Below are 21,673 nucleotides of genomic sequence, written 5' to 3'. Positions count from 1 at the left end.
GGAGAGTGGGGGTGGGGGGAATCGCTGCTCAGGGACTAACTGGGCATCGGTCAGCAAGTGGTGAGCAATTGCATTGTGCATCACTTGCATATTCCAATCCTTTTATTATTATTATTGTCATTTTATTGTTGTTATTATTATCATTATTAGTTTCTTCCTTTCTGTTCTACTGAACTGTTCTTATCTCAACCGAGTTTTACTTTTTTTTTTCCCCGATTTTCTCCTGCATCCCACTGGGTGCGGGGGGAGTGAGTGAGCAGCTGCATAGTGCTTAGTTACTGGCTGGGGTTAAACCACAACAGTTAGACATTGTTCTTAGCCCGTATTTAGTTTAAGTGCAATATTTCTATCCTAGGTCTAAAGGAGAGCTAGGGTCTCTGAATACATGTTTTCTTTTGACTTGACCAATTGATCAAACACAAAATACTACCTCTCATACAATCCTTTCTGCTCAGAATCACATCTTCTCTGGTCATGTCACATATATGTTTTCCTCCAAATCTTATGTCTTGCTCTCTGCATAAGATGCTACTTAAGTATTTTTACTCTTATTTTCCTGTTACTGAATATCTCGAATACTGGTTTCCACTGGTTGTTTTATCATTGTTCATTTCTTTGTTTGCATAAAAGCAGTTTGTGAGAAAAGGAAACAATTTCCGTTTTAGAGTTACCTCCATTTCTGATTCCAGTTTTGATAAAATTAATCACCCTCTTTTTAGGGGATACTGTTATCTTTAAGACTGAAGTGGCTACAGTTATTATTGAAGCAAACGATGATCCTAATGGAATTTTCTCCTTGGAACCTTTAGAGAAGCCAGTAGAAGAAGGCAAAAGTAACAATTTTTTGTAAGTAAATTTTAAATAATACTTTTGCACTTTTTTTCAACTGATATGTGTGGTACTTTATGGATAGTACTTTGACCTAATCCCATACAAGTTTGCATTGATAAAAATGTATTAAAGAAAAATAGCTTTGCAAAATTTTGGATTAAATGATTTGTAAACATATTGAAGACATCAACTGTTATATTATCAAGTAGACTGTGCATATTAAAATATATATAGAAAGTCATGTTAAAATGTAAATAAATAAGACTACAGCATGGTTGTTTTGTTACATTCTCAGTAGACTTTAGATACAGAAGAATCTAGATGATTGAGTAGAGTATAACCTGGACTAAAAGAGAAGTAAAAAATCTTTTCAAAATACAGCTAGATATGACTATGTGGTGGTTCATATCTTTTTGCACTCTGCTTTGAATCCTTCCCCTACAAACAACCTATATTACTGTATTCTTTCTGTTAGTTTGTTTTTCTTCTATCTGTTAATTGCTGATGGAATTCTATACTCAAAGTCCAGATGTGACTGTCTTCTAGACTGAAAATACTCTTCCCTAGTCTGACCTCTGAAAGTATTTTCCATCCAGCCACTGGGATGTATTCAAGAATAGGAAGGGTTAAGAAATGAATTTTCTTGGCATCTTACCTTGTTATGTTCCATAAAGTCAGGATGGGATTGTAATTTGGCAAAAATAGTTTTTTTCAATAAGAAACCTCTAGACAGGATATAAAGAGAAGTTAGGTGACAATAAATGTGGTAGTCAGAACATTAGGGAAGAAGCTCTTTTCACATTTGTTTGATTATCTTTTGTATCTTTTTATTTGATTGTTTTGTTTGTTTTAAGGCCTTGAAACAGATGCTTATGACTGCGAATTTGGTCTTTATGCTTGTGTTACACATCTAAAAAATGAAAATCCTTGAGAAAAGAGGATGTTAAATATGTTGTATGTTTGGTTTTGTTATGCTGCTCTTTGAAGGTTTTTTTGGTCCTTTATAGTGTTATTTGCAAGATAATTTTTTTTATTTTGTGGTGTGAAGAATAATGATTTGAACTAAACATGTTTATATACAGGTGCTTTATGGAAGCTCATGATACCAAGATCACCAACGTTGGAGGACCTTCCTCAGTCCTCATTGATGAAATATATTTGCTAGGGAGCTGTGTCTTCCATACCCTCACTGCTTTAGGTATTGTGTAGTACATAACAAAAGGGTCAAGAGTAGCATATAACCTAACCACTGAGAATAGCAATGGCAGCACTGAGCTTTAAAGGGAGTAACTGGAGTGCTACACACAGTGCTACACAGCTGGGATAGAGCGTCCTGGTTAATGACAAAAAAGGAAAAAACTTTGGAAGCAGAAACAACATAATTATGTTGCTGTGCCTAGACTAGTATTGCTGAACTAATTTTTCAGCCTGATATAATCACTTTGTATAGCATTTTATTTTACTGTGCAAACAGAAGCACACTTTTTTGTATGTAAAGCACACTGTTAATAAAGGCACTTGTGCTGCAGTTTTTATTTATAGTGACTTTTGGAAATTGGTGAAATTTTGTTACCAGATAGCTATACAAAAAAATAAAATCTTGCTTTTATTTACTACATTCTTAATCTGGAATAACCACAGATTTCTGAAGGGCATAGAACATAATCCAAACTTAATACCAATGTAAGAAAGCATTTAAGGAGGCTTGATGGTTAAAGGGAGAGATGTTTGTGGTTAAATGCAGGTGATTGTCTTTCTTGTCTAAGGGTGGCCAGGTATATCAATTTTTAATGTTAACTTGCTGAACTGTTATACATTCATCTTTGTTATTTACATAATAGAAGTGCAAGACAAACTGATGTTTGGCTTAATAGTACTACTTTGCATGGACCTGCCTTGGTTACCTTTTTTCTAAGGTACCTGTGGTATACCTGGGACTACAGTTATACTGTGAAATTGCTGGCCTTCAAAGAGGATTGTGTTATTATTCATGGTTGTATTTATTGTTCATGGTTAACTAGAATGTTGTATATCATTTTTCACAGTAAGCAAGATTAGTGTAATCATGTTTTCCTTCGCTAATGAATGCTGATGCTTACCTGCCAGGTCATTCACTCTTTCTGTATCGCTGAACAGGGTTTTGAGACATAGGGGACACTTTGGCAATGTCTCATTGACCTGGCAGCTGTTTGATAATAGCTCTGCACTGAGGCCGGGAGAAGAGTTCTATGAAACTTATGGGACTGTGTGCTTCATGGATGGTGAAAGATCAAAGCCAATAACACTCCATGCTATTTCGGATAGAATTCCTGAATTCAATGAATTTTACATTCTAAAGTTGGTAAATGCTTCAGGTATTGTATTCCATATCACCATTCCTTTCATATCAGGTAGAATTATGTTTAATTAATCAAAAAGAAACCAACCCTGGAAAGAGCTGTGCCTTGAATCATGTCTTGATATCCTGTACTTCTGTGGTAAGGTTTTAGGTTTTATTCTTCATTTAATCTTAATTTAGGTATATGAATGCAGTTATTCAGTTCCTGAATTACTGTTACACACATTTTGGTGATCTGACCTTTAAAAAGGATGCCTCTTGGTGATTTCAGAGATGTAGATCTTTGTGTAGTTGAAGACAAAATAAAGCTATTAAAGGCTATGCAAGTCTACCATAATGGAGATTGATTGGTTTGTTTGCTTTTTTCTGGAGGAGATAAAATACTTATAGTTACCACTTCATATGACTTAAATTACAACTGCTACAGGTCTGCTACTGAGCAGAGTTCCAAACCTCCTGGACTCATTCCACCTCAGTACTATTTATGGTCTTCTGTGCCCAGATGCAACTGAAAATATGTGTTGGCCTTTCCTTAAAGTGAAATCCATACGTGTGTACAGAAGATTTCCTACTTACAATAGGTAGATCACTGCACACTTTGAACATGAAGGCTCTACATTCAGATCATGATCTTTGTATTAATAATTCTTACTGTGCAGAAGTAGATTACTAATGGCAGGACTTGGCAGCAGTTTTACACAATTGGCTACTGATTTTGCAAGGTATCTCTGCTTCTGTTTCAGAGTCAATGGGCCAAATTTTGCCATTCCATATTTGTGTAAATCTTGGAGTAATATGAGAACTGAATTTGGCCCCATGTTTGTCAAATGAATCAGAGTAACATACCTCACTGACTAATTCAGAACAGCTGGAGCTAATTTTGTTTTAGCTCAAAGACAAATGTGTGTTTTACAGTTGAAAAAAAAAATACTGCTTTGTTTTCTATGAAAATTGTCACTTTAATGTTTTAAAAACAATACAGTTAAATTATGTTATTATTAAATCAGAGCCCTTTCTAAGAGTTCAGAGGCTCTTTAAAGAAGATTTAAGCCTTTTTAGAAACGTTTTTTATTAAAAAAGCTTTAAGTACTTAGTAGCTTTTTTCAGACTGTGTTGTTTGAAACCGACCATTAACTTTTGCCCTAACTTCCATTCTATAGGTGGGTCTCCTGGTCCTGGTGGTCAGTTATCGGAAACAAGCCTTGCTGTAACCGTGATGATCCCATTCAATGATGACCCTTTTGGAGTCTTTGTTATAGATCCAGAGAGCCAGGACAGAGAGTTAGTGGAAGATGTTCTTTCTGAAGATGATCTTTCCTATATTACAGACTTCACCATCTGGAGACAACAAGGCACCTTTGGTGTTGTCCGTTTAGGTTGGGAGATACTGTCTAGTACGTTCCAAGCTGGACTACCATCAATGGTAGACTTCTTGCTGCTGGGATCATTTCCAAGCTCAGTACAATCTCAGCCCCACATGAGGCGCCATCACAGTGGAACAGATGCTTTGTATTTCAGTGGAAAAGAGGATGCATTTGGGATTATTGGTCCCGAATACCCATACAATGGAAATACTGCAGTAACCAATTTTACATTTTCAGCATGGTTAATGCCTAACGTCAGTACTGATGGTTATATAGTTGAAAAGGATGATGATAATGGGACCTTATATTATGGCGTGAAAATCCGAACAAATGATTCTCATGTTTCTGTAGTGCTTCATTATACAGCATTAGGATCCAATATAACATATATGGCTAAAGCAGCAGTCCTGAAATATCTGGATGAAAATACTTGGCTTCACCTCCTTATTACTTTGGATGAAAGTATAATTGAATTTTACATGGATGGAATTCCAGTTCTGGGAGGAATGAAGAGCCTTAAAGGAGAAGCAATTGCTGATGGTGAGCCAATAGTCTGCATTATTTTTCTCCATATGTAAAGTTCTGCAATGTATAGAAGAGTCTAGCTCCTTGACAGGTGTATGCAAGATACTGAAATTAGTATATCTGATCAGTTAATTGAAAAGAATGGATAGAAAGTTCTGAGGATTTTCTAAAAGCATATGGAAATTATAGCTGGGTTATATTTATATATGTATGCTTATCATGTATACATACAGTTATATATGTTTGCAATTAATAATTTCCGTAAGATTTACAGCACTGTAGCTGAGAAAGGACTGTTTTCCTCTCAGTTTCTCAAGCAAAATGCAATAACGGTTTTGTTTCTAGTTGTGTAGTATATTACAACTAAGCCAATATCTTGTAAGCAATGGAATTTTTCAGGGTGTAGATTTACTTAAGTACATATTCACATGGTATATGAAAATTATGCCTTAAAATTTAATAGTGTTCCAAGGAACATTAGCCTGTTTATGTCAGCTTATCTGACTGGATAGTCCCAGGTGTGATTTTAATCATAGGTAACCATTATGGACTTTCACTCTGAACTAGCATAGCAGTGACCAGAGAAGTATCAGAACAATTCCATTATAAAGTCAGATATTATGTGGTTGGAATGCATTATATTTACTCTTTCTTTTGCACTTTCCCACTCTTCCACGTGCATTTTTTTTCTTGGAGATCATCTCCATCCTTTTTCCTTTCTTCCCCTCACCTTCAGTTTCACGTTTTTTTTGCTGGGGATAAGCAGTGAATGATTATCAAATTCTTGAGTACAATCTTCTTTTCTGTAATCAAAGAAGGAGAATTAAAAAACATATAGTCATGTTAAATGCATATACATCTACATGCATATATGTACACAAACATAGATTGAGAATAGATAGGAGACTTCATTAATTTTAGAGTGTAGTTTTTTATTTCTGCCTGTAAATTTCCAGTGGTTGAAGTCTGAGAAATAAATTTGCCCTCTGTAACAAAGTAGTGCCTCTGCAATTAATAATTTCCGTCAGACTTGCAGTACTGTAGCTGAGAAAGGACTTTTTTTCCTCCTCAGTTTCTAAAACAAAGATATGTGAAATGCAGTAATGCTTTTGTTGCTAGAAGGACATGTCTGAGTCATTGTAAATTTTCTGTATTAGTGGAGATGTCATATGCTCTGTCTTGAGGTACTACAAGTATAAGGTAAGGATTTTGTCTCTCTCCATTTAATGTTGGATACTACACAGTGGTGAGCATAGTAGCCCATTTTTTTTCACCATCCTCCACCTTGTGCCCTGGGACCATTATTGGTTGCTGTGGTTGCTCATCTAGAACTGATACTCAGTGTCATATGTATGCCAGTACATTCAAGAGCATGGTTTCTTCTGAAAACAGAAAACAGCTGGAAGAAGAGATACCTATGTGTTTTAGCACAATAGGAATGAGTATGAGCTACGAGCTTAGTGTATTTGTGAAAAAGGCAGCTGTGATCCTATGATTTGCTGAGTAGGATAATTGTTTGGAGACAGAAATATTAATGCTGTTGTAAAAAGCATGTGGAATTTGGTGTACATTTCTGAAGTCTGTATTCCCAGTGCATTAGGGGAAAAGCATGTCCAGAAGGGCTAATGCAGTGATGATGAGTATCATCAGAATGGATCCGCTGTCTTAGCAGAGGGAGACAAAATGGGGTCTATCTAGCAAAACAAAAGCTGAAAGGGGTTGCAGTTGTGCTCTGCGAATCTCTAATAGAAAGAAAAAAGTTTTCAAGCCTCATTAAAATAAGGGATAGTGACAATGTGCTGGTAGAACTAGTAGGATGAAAAACCTAAACAGTCTAGGATGGAATTGTTTGACCTGTGATGATCTACCCGTAACACTGAGATGATGCTCGAGGAACTTCCTGATTTTACATTTCAGAACAATATGATTCCTAATCCAGGGATAATAAACAGTTTACCATTGATTTTTAACAATAACAGCTATTCAGCTGTAGATTTATTACTTTGAAGAAGTACAATAACGAGAAAAATTATGATTTCCTTCTCAGGTCCAGGAATAGTGAGAATTGGAGCAGGACTCAATGGCAGCAGTAGGTACACAGGGCTAATGCAGGATGTAAGGCTTTATGAGCGTAAATTGACACAAGCAGAGATCTATGAACTCCATTCAGCTCCTGCAAAGAGTGATGTCCACCCTGTCTCTGGGTATTTGGAGTATCGGCAAGGAGAGACCAATAAATCATTCATTGTGTCTGCAAAGGATGACAAAGAGGAAGAAGGAGAGGAGTTATTCATCCTAAAGCTCATTTCTGTGCGTGGTGGAGCTCAAATTTCACAAGAAAATACCACAGCAAGATTAAGAATACAGAAAAGTGATAATGCTAATGGTTTATTTGGCTTCACTGGAGCATGTATTCCTGAGGTAAGATGTTCATAAGGCAAATTATAGGTGAAGTTTTGGACACAGAAAAATTAATGGCAAGACCAATTGACCTGCACAGGGCCTCGATTTCACATTGTTAGCTTTTGTAGTTAAGCAAAGTTTTTCTAGAATTTGGAAATGTGTGAGTTCTCTTAATACCGCCTCAGTCTCACTGGCATTTGAAGTATCATTTTTAAAAATCCCCCATTTTTTTTTTCTTAAGAAAATTGATTTTATTATATAAACTGAAGACTAAGGCTTAAATTTTTATGGAAGAACACTTTTTTCCTTTACTTCTGTCACATCTGAGACTGTGTTATCAATTAAAATACAAGATTTAATTTTCCTTTTTTTTGGAGAGTGGATTATTACAAAGATTTTTATTTTATTTTTCTGTGTTACATGATGTGTTTGAAAGAATTTTACTACAGGTCATGCAATGACAAGGTGTGATGTATTTTTTCACAATCATTGCCGTCATAATTTACAAGGTATAAATTGCATATGTTTGGTGTGAATTTGGTTGATACTGGCTGTGAATTGCTTTTTTTTTAATCATTAAATTGTTCTTTGGTGGTAGCCACCGTATATGCAATATAGAAACTTATTACTTTGGGGGGAGGATTGAGAGAAACATAATTCAGTTTTACTTCTTTAATCAATTATGAGGGAGAAAGACATGATGTCTTTTTTTATTGGTATTGGATTATTTTGGAAAACAAATTTCAGAATATTTTCCAATTTGGTAACTCTCATGACCTTTTAATTACATTGTTTCTAACCAAAGTGCTTATTATGTGTTTGAAAGTAACCATTGTGCCTCAGTGATACTGGTTTTCAGTTTAGTTCAGTTTGCTTTCTATGTGCCGACCATATGCTATGATAATAGATTCCTTCAGTTTCAAATGCCACTGATAATACTGTGATGCCACAGATCATCAACCAACCATGAAGCTAAATTAAAAATTTACATGGAATGTTAATTGTTTTGCACTTACCTTAAGTCCATTTCACCAGGGAAGTATTAGAGCTCTCAGTGATGATGCAGATACACAGTATTATTTTATCAGTAGTTTAATTGCTTTATGTGTGTATCTGTCTACTAGGAAGCTGAGGGCACATGCAGTATCTGCACTGTATTATACAGCAGCTCTGAAACTTATCTAATGCTTAAGATAGCTTTAGCCTTTCTGGCAATTTTCAAATAAAATTATTTTCTATTTTAGTTCTATGTTCATAAATTTCTAAAATACATGGTAGGTATCAATACCTACTTTGTTCCAAACATATGAAATTGTTGCCCCTGAAGTCATGTTGTCTGTGAAGACAGAATTGTAAAGAGACAGAAAATTTTTTAAGGTTTTTCCTGAATAATGATAGTATAGTTTTATTTTAATGTATCTATTTTTTTTTCCATAATGTTTCTAGCTGAGGAAAGGGGGAATCCCAATCTTTCTTTAAGTTATTGCTAATGAAAATTGAAATAACTGACATTAATATAAAACAATAGTTTCAGTTGCTTTTGACATGTACATTTCAAGCATATTGATTCTGTCTTCAACATGTAGTTTGGGGGAAGAAATTGTGTCCAAAACAAACAACAGAATATAATTATTGGTTTACCTTTATGGTCCTCAGGGAGATACTACAAGCTGTTGCAAATTCCAATAAGATTGTTCTGACCACCATCAAGTTCAGTTTCAGCTTCCTACTACTCCAAAAGAGCTGAAAGTAACATGACAGGAATTTTTTACCTGAACATTTGACTAGCATTAGAAAATTCTGTGTTTTGTATTTATTGCTTTGATTTACTTTGACAGTAACAAACATTTCAATTTCTTGCTTTCTTCCAGACTGCTGATGAGGGTTCCACTATATCCTGTGTCGTGGAGCGTACAAGGGGAGCCCTAGACTATGTGTATATAAATTACATTATCTCACAGGTTGATTCCACTGGCATTAATTACTCTGTTACCGATTTTTCTAAAAGCAGTGGCACTATCACATTCCTTCCTTGGCAGAGATCAGAGGTAAACCCTACCTTCCTATTAACTATTCATCCTGTCCTTTGCAAACTGGCTGGAAAACACCTTCTGAAGATGCTTGACTGGTTTTCATACTAGAAAGTTTTCTTTCACATGGCTTTTGTTATATTTTGCAGGGTTTTTTGCATCCATGACAACTAACAAGTGATATGATAGATGCTTATAGATCTGTGTGTATCTCAGTTCAGGGGTCACCATGTGTGCATGTATGTTTGAATGCACATAATATATGAGATATGTTTACATATATGTATATATTAGTTTTATGTGTATCTATATGTATACTTGAAGTGTAGATAGTCCTGGGCTGAAATGATGGATACAGCTACTTCTGAAATTGGAAGATGATTAGGTTTTGATCTGAGTTTCAGAACTCAGATTTATATCCGCATCAATTAAATAGACAGCGGTAAATTTCACTCCTCTAATCAACTGTCTTGCAACTGGTGTTGGTCACGTTCTGTCCCTTTTGCTTAATCTGTTTCTATGAATTCAATCCTGACCTGCAACACAGAAATTTCACATTTATTTGAAGAAAAGGTGTGGAACCACCATACTGTAGACAGTTAATGTGTGTTTTCTGTTAGTGTTTGTAAAACAGGGTGAATTGTTCGTAGAAAATGCTGTTCTTGGTTTCACTTTTATCACTCTGCTGAAGTCAGTATGGACTGACTGAAATCCACTGACACCCTTTGAAAGGTGGCTCCACTAGAACTGTGGACCTGGTCCCAGTTAAACAATGTAAGCAATTAGAGCTTGGCAAATGCTTGTGATACCTGAAAATAGTTTGTTCATGTCACTGTTCATTAAGCTTTAATTCTCCATTGAATCACATTACTGCATTGCGTAGAGTCATATAAAGCAAAAATTTCCAAAGCTTTTTTAGTCTGGCAGCATGGATGAGGCCTGCCTTATTCTATCTAGTGGCAGAAAAGGGCTGGTATACCCTCTTGCTCCACTGCTATGTGGTCCAATTAATTGTCTACATATGGAGGAGTTAATGGGCATGGCCCTAAGAAACAGATTGGGAGCAGTTGCTCATCAGGTGAGATATCCTAAGAGACTTTGCACTGATGTTTGTAAGCTACTTATTCGCACACCTTTAAATACGATCAGCCACTTAAACCTTTTCTTCTATATGTTTGTCTAATCGTATCACAACATATAGAAAGCTGGAATTGTCTGAGGTGAATATGTTAGCCTGTACAGAGCTGGGTATGTTAATTGTTAGTATGATGTGCAATCTCAAGTGTCAGGTAGCATATTGGATTAATCACTGTAATGTCTCTTCAGAAGCACAATTTCTTCAGATTTTGAAATCTATCAGATATTTCATTTTCAATATACACAATTTAAACTATGCTTATGTTAAGGTAGATAGTAAACAATTGGTTGCTTGGTTATGTGCTTATGTAATTTGAAGCATTTAAGAATATATGCCTTCCATCTCTGGCAGCTTGGTAAAGTTGTTTTTGGAAGGCATATTCTAAACATAAAATATTATCCTAGAAGTTAGGTTAAATTATGTGGAAAGCAAAAATGTTGTCTACATTACTTTCAGAACTACACAGCAGATACAGCTAATTAATCAAAGAATTTAATAAGTTAAACAGGGTCATGAAAGTCATAAGTGATTTATGTTGCATGGTTTGATTTCTCCATGATTTGGTCCTTCTCTAGGTCTTAAATTTGCATGTTATTGATGATGACATTCCGGAGCTAAATGAATATTTCCGTGTGACATTAGTCTCTGCAGTGTCTGGAGATGGAAAACTAGGTTCAACTCCTACCAGTGGAGCAAGTATAGATCCAGAAAAGGAAACTACTGATATCAGCATCAAAGCCAGTGACCACCCATACGGTAACAATGATGGAAATGATACAGTCTTGTTGCAGATAATTATATAGTTCTAGCTCAACAGATAAAAACTTTGCTAAGCTGTGATAGTTGTGGAAGCAATGCCAAGTATTACACTTTATCTAACTTGAGATTAATTCATAATTTTTACACAAGAGTGAAAGCTGAGTTCCTGATTCTTGAGAATATTACAAAAAGGCATCAAAACTTCCCTGACCAAACAGGCAATGATTCCCTTCTGAGAGCAAAGGTGGCATGTAGTTGATGCTGTGCAAGTTTTTCTCAGATGAGAATTTCTGACGAAGAGAGACATTTCTGCATGCTTATTATACCAATCAGTACCCAATACTTGACATATTGAGCCTCTTTTGGCAAGAGGTGAATTTATTATTGTGCTGTGGCTTTATCAAGACTGATAACAGATAACAGTGAGAGAGGGGAGGGTACACAGAACATCCCTGGAAGTAGCACGATTGAGTCCTAGGGGCATATCAAAAATAGTTTTTTAATTTCAGAAACATTAAATATAAATATTATAAATAATTGGGTTTCAATTTATTATCATAATTCACATTTAATGCAAGAAGCCGTGTAAATAGTACTTCTTGTTTGCCAGGTCTACTACAGTTCTCGGTGGGGCCACCTCCTCAGCCAGGTGATGGAATGATTCTGCCAGCGTCTGCTGTGCCCCATATTACTATTAAAGAAGAAGTTGGACATATCAGATTACTGGTAGTTCGCGCACAAGGCCTTCTTGGAACAGTTCTGGTGGAATACAGAACAGTGCCACTTACAGCTTTCCGTCCTAAAGATTATCAGGTATGGCCATTGCCAAGGTGTGTAATTATTTTAGAATTTAATTAATTTGTCCTGGAGATAGCCTCCAGTTTGAGTATTTTAACACAGCCATGATTCTTTTCCCAGAAACACTTTGTTTTATATGGTGATGTGATAAATGAATGTGTAATACTCACTTTAAAAATATGTATCATTATGTGACTTTTACCTTCTTTCTGTGCAGCATGTTGTATTTCCCAGGAAAAGCCTCTGGTTTTGATTTTTTTCTTCAAGAGAATTGTAAATGCAGCAAGAAGGCATATTTGCTATTGTTGCTGAGTATATCAATCTTTCTATGAGCATTCAGATGCATAGCTAAGATTGTGTTTGTACATACTAGGACTTGTACATGTTCAACAAAATAATGTGTACGAATCTGTGTTTGCTTGTCTAACTGATATTTGTGCAGAAAAATGGAGATGAATGCAGGTGTTCATAATTCCATGAATTTAGATGCCTTTTCTCATAACAAAGATTCAGGAGATTTTTTAAAAGATTAAGTGAAGAAAAGTAGATGTTTTGCAAAGACAAACAAAATCAAGGTTCTATTTCTTTTTTCATATGGATGTAACCATTAGACTTGAACAAAAATGTGAAGAGCTTTCATATTGCAGGCTGTTATGGGCACGCTGGAATTTCAACCAGGAGAAAGGTACAAGTACATTACTCTTAACATCACCGATAATTCTATTCCTGAATTAGAAAAAACTTTTAAAGTGGAGCTGTTGAACCCAGAGGGAGGAGGTAAGGCACACACATCAATCCATTGATTGTATTTTCATTATCTCTACTCATCTGTTTAAATCTTACCTTTCTCACATGTACTATTTCCATGTTATTTCTAAAGACAAACGAACACCCCCACATCCCCCAGAGAGCTGTAATTTTTCTTAGGAAAGCACTGTTCTTCAGATGTGTTGTTAATCTTTGCTGGAATCCCAAAGAAAGTGTATTGTTACCATGCATTAGGTCATTTAAAGGCAATTGCTGCTTTTCACGTTACATAATTTCATGGTTGATAATGAGAATTTAAATAATGTAAAAAATATATTAGTTTATTTAAAAAAAAATTATCAATATTTATAAAATATTTAAAGCTAAACAGCCAAAGTGGGTTTTTTATCTGCCACTTCAGTGAAATCAGAGGAATTGTGATACAATGGCTCATAATTTATTCAACTGGATTATGGCAGTAGGAGACTGTGGGTGTTGAGAGGCCTAGGGAGTTTAGCTGAGCTGGACAGGTAGCTGGTAGCTCTGTGGAAGAACAAGAAAAACATGTAGAGGAGACCCTGGTGTGAGATGTTAGTCTCAAAAGGGTTGGCAAGCATCAGTGCTTCTGCCACATAAAACCACTCAGCCCTTACAGAATTTGTTTCCATTGGAGAAAATTTTTAATGGAGATTATAAAGCTGGTTGGAGGGAAAAAAGTAATTAGAAACACTGGCAGCCGTAAAATGACTTTTCAACTGATGTTATTTTTTTAAGCAATCCAGAAATGCAAGTGTGATGCCTTCTGGGAAGTTATATCATACTACCTTGAATGTCTATGGTGCAACGTGGCATTATGGTGCAACGTAGTGATTCTATTGATAAAAACGTCAGACCTTTCATGCATGTGGACTTTTTGGTTGAATAGTTGTTTTGTTAAACAAACTTTTCTCTTCAATATTTTTTTTTGTCAGAAAACTTAGAGCTAACTTTAGTAATTCACTAGGCAGATACCCTCTTAACACAAACCTTCTTTTTGGCCTTTCCAGCACTATTGCAAGCACAAAACTTAGGGTATAGTCTCCATTAGTTAAGCTTTCTGCAGATCTTTCCAACTTTCTGACACATGTTTTTGCTTTGTGAGAAAAGATTAGAATAAAAGAGTTTGGGGGGTGTTAGCCCCTGGTGTTTTGTTAATTCACATTTCCCAGTTCTCCATGACAGACCTCATTTAGGAGTGAGAAAGGGGAAATGCAAAGAGGGAAAGAAAGAAAAGAGAAAACAGAGATGTATGTGTTTTCTTTCCTTCTGACCTCCCATTGCTATTTCCAATGCCATAAATTAAATAAGAGGTGGCATATACAATACTTTTTCTGGCTTTTATCAGAAATCCTGTATACTTTTATATCCAAAATTGATGTCTTCCTAGAATACTTCCCTCTCTTTTGTGTTGTCCAGAAATGTTTAAATTACTTTCTGCTTTCTTTTTATTTATAAATGTATATATGTGTATATATCTGTATGTCTGTCATCTTAAAGTTGCTGAGCTCTTTAGAAATGATGGCAGTGGTAGTGGTGATGGGAACATGGATTTCTTCTTTCCAGCTGTCCATCAACATGGTAAGCATTTTTGATTAATCCTATTTTTTATTGCTAACTGTGATATCCCTCATAAATTACTATACTGACACAACTTGTCATAGTGTTACTTTACTTGCAGTTACAGGTGATTAATTTAGATTTATCATAAAGTTCTGTCAAAACATTCTTTACTGTTTTAATTTAGGCATAATTTCAATAGCAGTCAGTGTTCAGTGTAACACAGAAAATAACAGCTTCTATACCATCAAAACTATATCATTGTAAAACACAATATAGTAATTCCAGAAGTACAGTTTGCAAAATTAGTTTTGTTTGAAAATTGTCAAATTTTCTGGAGAGCAAAAAGCAAAGACAATTTTTAAATTGAGGGTAATTTAAAGATTACCTGACGGTATGCTTTGATATGTGCTTTATGTTACTTTGATTCTCTGCACGTCAAAAATACTCCTAAAGAAAAGAAAGCTGTGTTCATTTTTTTAAAGGAATGTTTTGATTGTTTTTCATTTCTTCTCTTTAAGTTTGTATTTATGTCATGACATACAAAAAACAAAGATAATTTAATACTGAGAAAATTAAAAAAAATACTAGATGCAGAAATAACATAAAATCTGAGAGAAAACCCTAATCATACAGGACTTCAGAATTAGCCCTACAGAGCTGAAAATGTTATATGAGCACCCATTGTCCAAACTGAATAATTTATTCCCCTGTGACAGCCTGATTTTCAATTTTATTTGTAAACGCAAAGGATTTCAGTTTGAATCTGAGAGTAAGTCTGTGGTTTAGCCACTTCTTGGAGCTTCCTGGGTTTTTTTGAAGGGCTGTTTTCCTTGTTTCCAGAAATGGTTTTCTTAAGTGCCAGGCTCTTTCTCTCTCTGAGCAGCAAGTTATCTCACCAAAGACAATCTTTTTAGTAGTAGTGTTTACTGGACTTGCTTTTTTTCTTTGTTTTTCATTCCAGCTTATGTTAGGATGAGACCTGCAATTATCTGGTCTACCTGCTTACACTGTGGTTTACCATACAACTCTCCACTATCCTAAATTCTGCTCCATTTTCATTCATTAAACCTGTAATTTTATTTCTGTTCCTCCCTTAAAGTATTCATATTTATTACATTTTTTTGTTGCATCATTCCATAGAAGGGCTGCCAGGACTGCATTATTGAAAGCCAGTGCCTTATCCGTGTGGATAGTTATCATGCATTTCAAAAAACCAAAGACAAACCAGCACGGATACTCCAGTCATGCTCTCCTGTGTATTTTTTGTCACATTTTTCTTTAGCTGTTTTCTTCCATGTAAGAAGAGATGCTAGAAAAAATAACCCTTTTTGGAACTTGCACTTAACAGCTAGCTTGGGAATTGCATCCCACATCTTTGTGACTATTGAGGCTTCTGATGATGCTCATGGTGTGTTCGAGTTCAGTACTGAGTCACTCTTGGTAAACGGAACTGAGCCTGAAGATGGAGACAGCAATATTGTGCTGCAGGTTAGAAAGCTTTGAGTCTCATATTGCTGTGCAGTCCTTTTCTGTCTCTGTTTTTACTGGGCATTCTGCGATGTTTTTGCCATAAGTCTACAGGGTTTATAACAACTTCATCATGCACATCTGTTTTGCCATTTCATACTGAGTTTTCTAATGTGTATCATGCAGGTTGAAGCTAAAATGGTGTAATAATAATATCTGCAGGTTTAAAATTACTTCTACTTGTTTGCATTTGAGGTACTACTATATTAAAATAACAGTGTTGATACAACAAATACAGCAAAGCTGAGTTAATAAAGATTACACTGTTTTTTTAAACCACAAATTTATTTTTAACTCATCATGTCAATGTCTTTGCTTAATTCCATCTCATACTTTTATGTTTTTCTTTCTCATAGAACAAAAATATGCAGATCTTTATATTTTTCGCTTAGGTTGTAAGAACGCATGGGGCCTTGTCTCAGGTGACACTGCATTGGATCATAGTCTGTGATCTTACCAAAGACCTGATCTCTACAGATGGGAGTGTAACATTTGATGTTGGCCAAGCAAGAGCAAATATTACAGTACAGGTTTCTCCTGATGAAATTCCTGAATTGGATAAGGTGTTTTCAGTTTTGATCATCAATGTCTCCAGTGGTCGTCTTGGAAATCATACCAATGCAACATTAACTATTTTAGCTAATGATGATCCATATGGAGTCTTCATCTTTTCTGAGCGAAACAGACCTATAAAAGTTGAGGAAGAAACAAAAAATATCTCCCTGACAATAATAAGGTGTGGTGGTCTCCTCGGTACAGTAATGGTAACATACAGAACTATTGGCGATGATGAAAAGTCACCCTTTCTTCCACCTGATGTTGTTAGAGCAATAGAAGGAAAAGATTATATACCCATTAAAGGTTACATGATTTTCGCAGCCAATGAAAGTGAGGCCACAATATCTTTGCCTATTTTGGATGATGATGATCCTGAGAGGTCAGAATCTGTTTTTGTGGAGCTAAGCAGTATTGTTTTGATCGAGAAAGTACAGGATCGGCCAAGTAAGTATCTTACTTATGTAAAACCTACAATTTAAACATGAAGGCTAGCATTTATATTTAATAGGATAAAATCCAACAAGTTAAATGATAAACTTTTAACCTCTGCCAAACTCTGTATAGTTAAGAAATCTCTGAGTTACCTGCCTTGTGTGCTGTTGCCATATATTTCCTTTAGTGCAGTATTTTGTCGGGGATGGATGAGCTTTTCTTTATCCGTTTTGCATCTCTTTATTCAGGCCAAATATGTTACAGAATTGGTTTTATGCACTATACCTGTTCATCTAGTGTTGTTTCTGTAAAGTTCAGTTATTAGGAAATAACTAAGTTAGTTTTGCTCATTGAAAGACAAAAAATAAAAGTCTTTTAAAAATAAAAAAAAGAATTACAGCCGCATGTTGCTTTTTTAGTGTAGGGAATGTTTGCTTCATCTCTCATTCAGATAAATTCAGGTCATTACAGCCTGATTTGTGCTTCAGAGCTTCTTGGCATGTCTAATTGCTGCCACTGCCCCAGATTAATCTTGATGTTAAGGGAAACTTCAAATATAATTCTGCTGGGAGGTTGAAATCTTATTTATTTTTCATCATAGCAAGTGTAAAAATAAAATTATTCTGAACTGTATTGATCTTACTACTGGCCTTATGGACAAATAAATGAATAATTTTTTTTCACAATATCTCACCTCTTCAAAAAAATTATGGCTTGTATGCTCCACAGCAGGGTAGAATAGTAAGTTATTACTATAATAGTAAGGGATTTTTCTGCCATAATATAATTCAAACACCAAAAGTATGTTGGTACAGTTTGTAGTGATATTTTGCCCAATACTAAAAAAGATAATTTTGTTGAAAGCTAGTGGTGACTAACTACTAAATTCACATGTATGTGTATGAACTCTATAGCCATAGATAGCAAGCATCTCAGGCACCCCCTCACTAAGTTTTCTTTACGTTTCAGTTGTAAATTCTCCTCGACTTGGATTAGTGGGTGAGACAATAGCTCATGTAATTATCAATGCCAATGATGATGCTTTTGGAACACTTCAGCTTTCAGCTTCAACTGTGCGAGTTGCTGAAAATTATGTTGGACCAATCATTAATGTGACCAGAACTGGGGGAATATTTGCAGATGTTTCTGTGAAATTTAAAGCTATGCCAATAACTGCAACAGCTGGTAAGAAATCAGAATAGCAGAAGCATGCAGTCTATGTTATAGTAGAAAGAGCATACTGTATGCTTTGAGCAGTCAAAGCAAACAAGTGTATGTTGGATGCACTATTGTATAACAAGTACAAAAAAGTATAACAAGTACAAAAAAGTATAACAAGTACAAAAAAAGTAGTGAGACATTTACTGACTCTGTTTAGCAAATAGGAATCCAAGCCCTATGGGAAAGATCATGCATCAGCTTTTAGAAAGCTCTGAGACATCATCACTGAAGAATTTAGCAAGAGAAATGAGTGGAGGAATTGGGGTGTTTGTTTCCCTAGTAGCCCACCACCTCTTCAAAAAAAGAAAATAAAAATAAAAAATACTATATTAGTTTACGTAGCTGCTCTTTGGTTCTGCGTATGTATTTAAACCCGCCATGCATTGTTTAGGTGAGCTTATTGGAGAGGAAGTGAGAGCTGGGGACTCGGCTGTAAAACAAACAGGCAAAAAAAAAATTGAAACCTGAGACGACTTGAACTTCTAAAAATGGGAGGTTAATTTCTGCAGTTGATCCCTGCTATAGAGAAGGTACATAAAGAAAGGAGCAAACTTACGATGTGTGCAGGGTCAAAACCACTTAGAAAGTTATAAATCAAACTCACTGTATTTCAGCTGTGTCCAAAATTGAATAGGTGGGTGATCCATGCTCTGAGAACTGGTATTTTAGTTTCCTTTTTAGGTAAGAGACATTTCTAAATAAGTGTGTAGCTCGATTGATGTCAGAGTGTGCTTCAGTTAGTTTCTGAAGCAGAGCCATTAACTAGACATTCTTAGAGACAAGCTTGCCTAAAGCGAGGTCCACAAACAAAACATGCCCTTTCCTAAAATCTACTTTGACAAGGGTGCTTCTGTTCACTTTTATCTCTTGGAACACCAGAGAGCAATTAGAAATCAAAGACAGAAACATCTTAGTAGTGTGACCTTGTCAATGGAAGACAATAATGGACCTTTTGTAACTACCTCTTGGTCTAACAGTGCAAACTCTGTTTTGGCCAAGCCAAGTTTTATTTTAATCCATCCAGATATCTAAAAGGCAATGGGAAGTAAAAAAGACATGTGGTCAGTCTGGCTCTGAAGATAAAGGAAAAAAACCCATAAAACCACAGAGGAATGCATGTGTAAGCAAAAGGAGAAGTGTTACGGATGATATTCAATACAGTGAACCATAATGCATTAATATTCTGTGGTTTTTATTGTTTTAGGTGAGGACTACAGTGTAGCCTCATCAGATGTTGTCTTACTAGAAGGAGAAACAAGTAAAGCTGTGCCAATTTATATAATTAATGATATCAATCCTGAAGTTGAAGAGTCATTTTATGTTCAGCTGCTGAATCAAACAACAGGAGGAGCCTTGCTTGGATCTTTGACTAGGGCGATCATAACTATTGAGGCTTCTGATGACCCATTTGGATCCTTTGGTAAATGAGTCTTATTTGCATATTTTCTCCTGTTAACATTTTTACTTCAGATCTGTGGGTGAACTGTTACTGGGCAACTGAATAAAAACTTTCAGAAGACAAAGAGGAAGCCTGGATGAAGATGGTAAAGGAAAAGATAAGACAAACTAAATTAAAACGTAATTAAGGAGTAATGGTGCTCTAATATAACAGAAAAGTATTATTTAGTCAGCTGGTATAGCAAGATTTTGGAATCTCCCAATAGAGACAGATGGATTTTAGTTTACTTTTTTATTTTTTATCTATTCTAAGAGCTGCATTTCTGCAATTGGTTTAAGCCAAAATCTGCATTCTACTGTCTGTTGCTTAAGTACTTTGATATCTTTGTTTTACTAGATAATCAGCCAAAGCAGATTTAAAAATCTGGGGAAATTAAAAAGTATAAAGATAAATTAAATTACATTCTCTTATTTTCTGTCAAGCACTTTAGTTTTTCTTCTGCCTGTTATTATCAATGAAATGAATTGTGTATACTTTCCAAAATTAGTTTCATTACACAGGTTTTGAGAAGGGTTTTGGTGAATTCAAAAATTTAATGATATTTTAGAAATCTATCTTTTTTGTTTGTTTTTGTTTTCTTTTTCCTGCCTTTTCCTTTGACATACCCTTTTCTCTCTTCAGTACCCTACTTATTTGCTGTTGTTCCATTTTGTCAGTAGAAAAAGGTAGGGGAAATAAAGAAAAAATATCAAAAATAAATAATTCCAGATGGGTAATTAATTAACTTAATTCTTAAAAACTAAAAGTTTACTACAAGGAAGACTTCTACTTGAAACAATTTTAGATGGAATATGTTGACTTATTTCTTCAGTAAATGACATGAAAACTGCTAAAGAGTTTCCTTGCTGGGAATAATTATGAAATTGTCTTCTAAGAACTTGGAAACAGCTCATGGGTAGCCTCAAACAGTGGGTATTTTGGAACAAACTTTTTGGATGAGGGTTTAATTTTCATGCTAATTTCCTCTATAGTTGAAAATATTAATACTAGAGTTCACTTTTAAGTTTAAACCTGATTAAAAGTTATTTTCCTGTGCAAGTAAATGCAATCAAGTGAAATAAAACTATGTACTTCAGAAGTTGATGTATCTACTTTCAGTTTCATTGTTAATGAAATACATCTCTCTGTGCTGCACTTCAGTTTTTCAGATTACTGAATTCACTGTGGAGGAGCCTGAATTTGGATCAGTAACTGTAAATCTGCCAATAATCCGCAATGCTGGGACACTCGGTAATATTACTGTTCAGTGGGTTGCTACCATTAATGGACATCCTGCTGATGCTGACTTGCAGGTCGCCTTGGGTAATATTACTTTTGCCCCTGGGGAAGCCATTCAGATGTTGCTGTTGGAAATCCTGGCTGATGATGTTCCAGAAATAGAAGAAGTAAGTAAAGCAGTTACGTCTTTCTTGTATAGTATTAGAGTTTTAACTTGTTATAGAAATGTGTGGAAAGAAAAACAAGGAAAGTTCTGGTAGGAAGGTGCAAGAAGTTCAGATTTTACTTTGCTTGTGATTATTGTTAGAAATACCAAAAATTGTTTAGCTGCATTATTTCTTTTTCTTTTTTTTTTTCTTTTTGAGATTGTCCATGTAGAATTAACTCAGGCCTCCAATGGTGGTGCTATTGGGTTAGATGGCGTGGCAAATATTATAATACCTGCCAATGATAATCCTTATGGCACAGTTTTCTTTCATCAATCCTTATATCGAATTCAGGAGCCACTAGAAAGAAATTTGCTTGCAAATATAACAGTCAGGCGAAGGTTTGTATAATGTTTGCTTTATTTATGTCTATTATTTTTTCTTTCTTTTTGTCTTGGCTATAATTTCTAATGTAATTCTCCTATTGTATAAGTATTTGCATCAATTTCTTGATCTGCCAGCTCAGCACGTTATTATTTCATAAACATTGTTTTTGAACTAGATGTCTGCTTATTAGAAA

At 35.2% G+C, this 21,673-nt stretch overlaps 1 protein-coding gene across 3 annotated transcripts in view; it reads left to right on the top strand.

The window, feature by feature from the left end:
* The window catches only part of ADGRV1 (adhesion G protein-coupled receptor V1), a 295,859-nt gene that overhangs the window by 43,598 nt on the left and 230,588 nt on the right, over positions 1–21,673 (top strand). For all 3 annotated transcript variants that reach the window (XM_052777368.1, XM_052777366.1, XM_052777369.1), the window contains exons 18-32: positions 720–846; positions 2,968–3,185; positions 4,330–5,073; positions 7,106–7,479; positions 9,333–9,509; positions 11,205–11,385; positions 11,999–12,201; positions 12,834–12,963; positions 14,470–14,550; positions 15,881–16,020; positions 16,452–17,061; positions 18,019–18,234; positions 19,475–19,690; positions 20,870–21,114; positions 21,313–21,494. In XM_052777368.1, the coding sequence (XP_052633328.1) occupies positions 720–846; positions 2,968–3,185; positions 4,330–5,073; positions 7,106–7,479; positions 9,333–9,509; positions 11,205–11,385; positions 11,999–12,201; positions 12,834–12,963; positions 14,470–14,550; positions 15,881–16,020; positions 16,452–17,061; positions 18,019–18,234; positions 19,475–19,690; positions 20,870–21,114; positions 21,313–21,494 (3,844 nt within the window). The remainder of the gene's footprint in view (positions 1–719; positions 847–2,967; positions 3,186–4,329; positions 5,074–7,105; positions 7,480–9,332; positions 9,510–11,204; positions 11,386–11,998; positions 12,202–12,833; positions 12,964–14,469; positions 14,551–15,880; positions 16,021–16,451; positions 17,062–18,018; positions 18,235–19,474; positions 19,691–20,869; positions 21,115–21,312; positions 21,495–21,673) is intronic.

The sequence above is a fragment of the Harpia harpyja genome, chromosome Z, assembly GCF_026419915.1.
Source record: "Harpia harpyja isolate bHarHar1 chromosome Z, bHarHar1 primary haplotype, whole genome shotgun sequence".
Classification (NCBI taxonomy): Eukaryota; Metazoa; Chordata; class Aves; order Accipitriformes; family Accipitridae; genus Harpia; species Harpia harpyja.
Note: the sequence above shows the minus strand (reverse complement) of the source record. Positions and strands in the feature narration are given on the sequence as shown.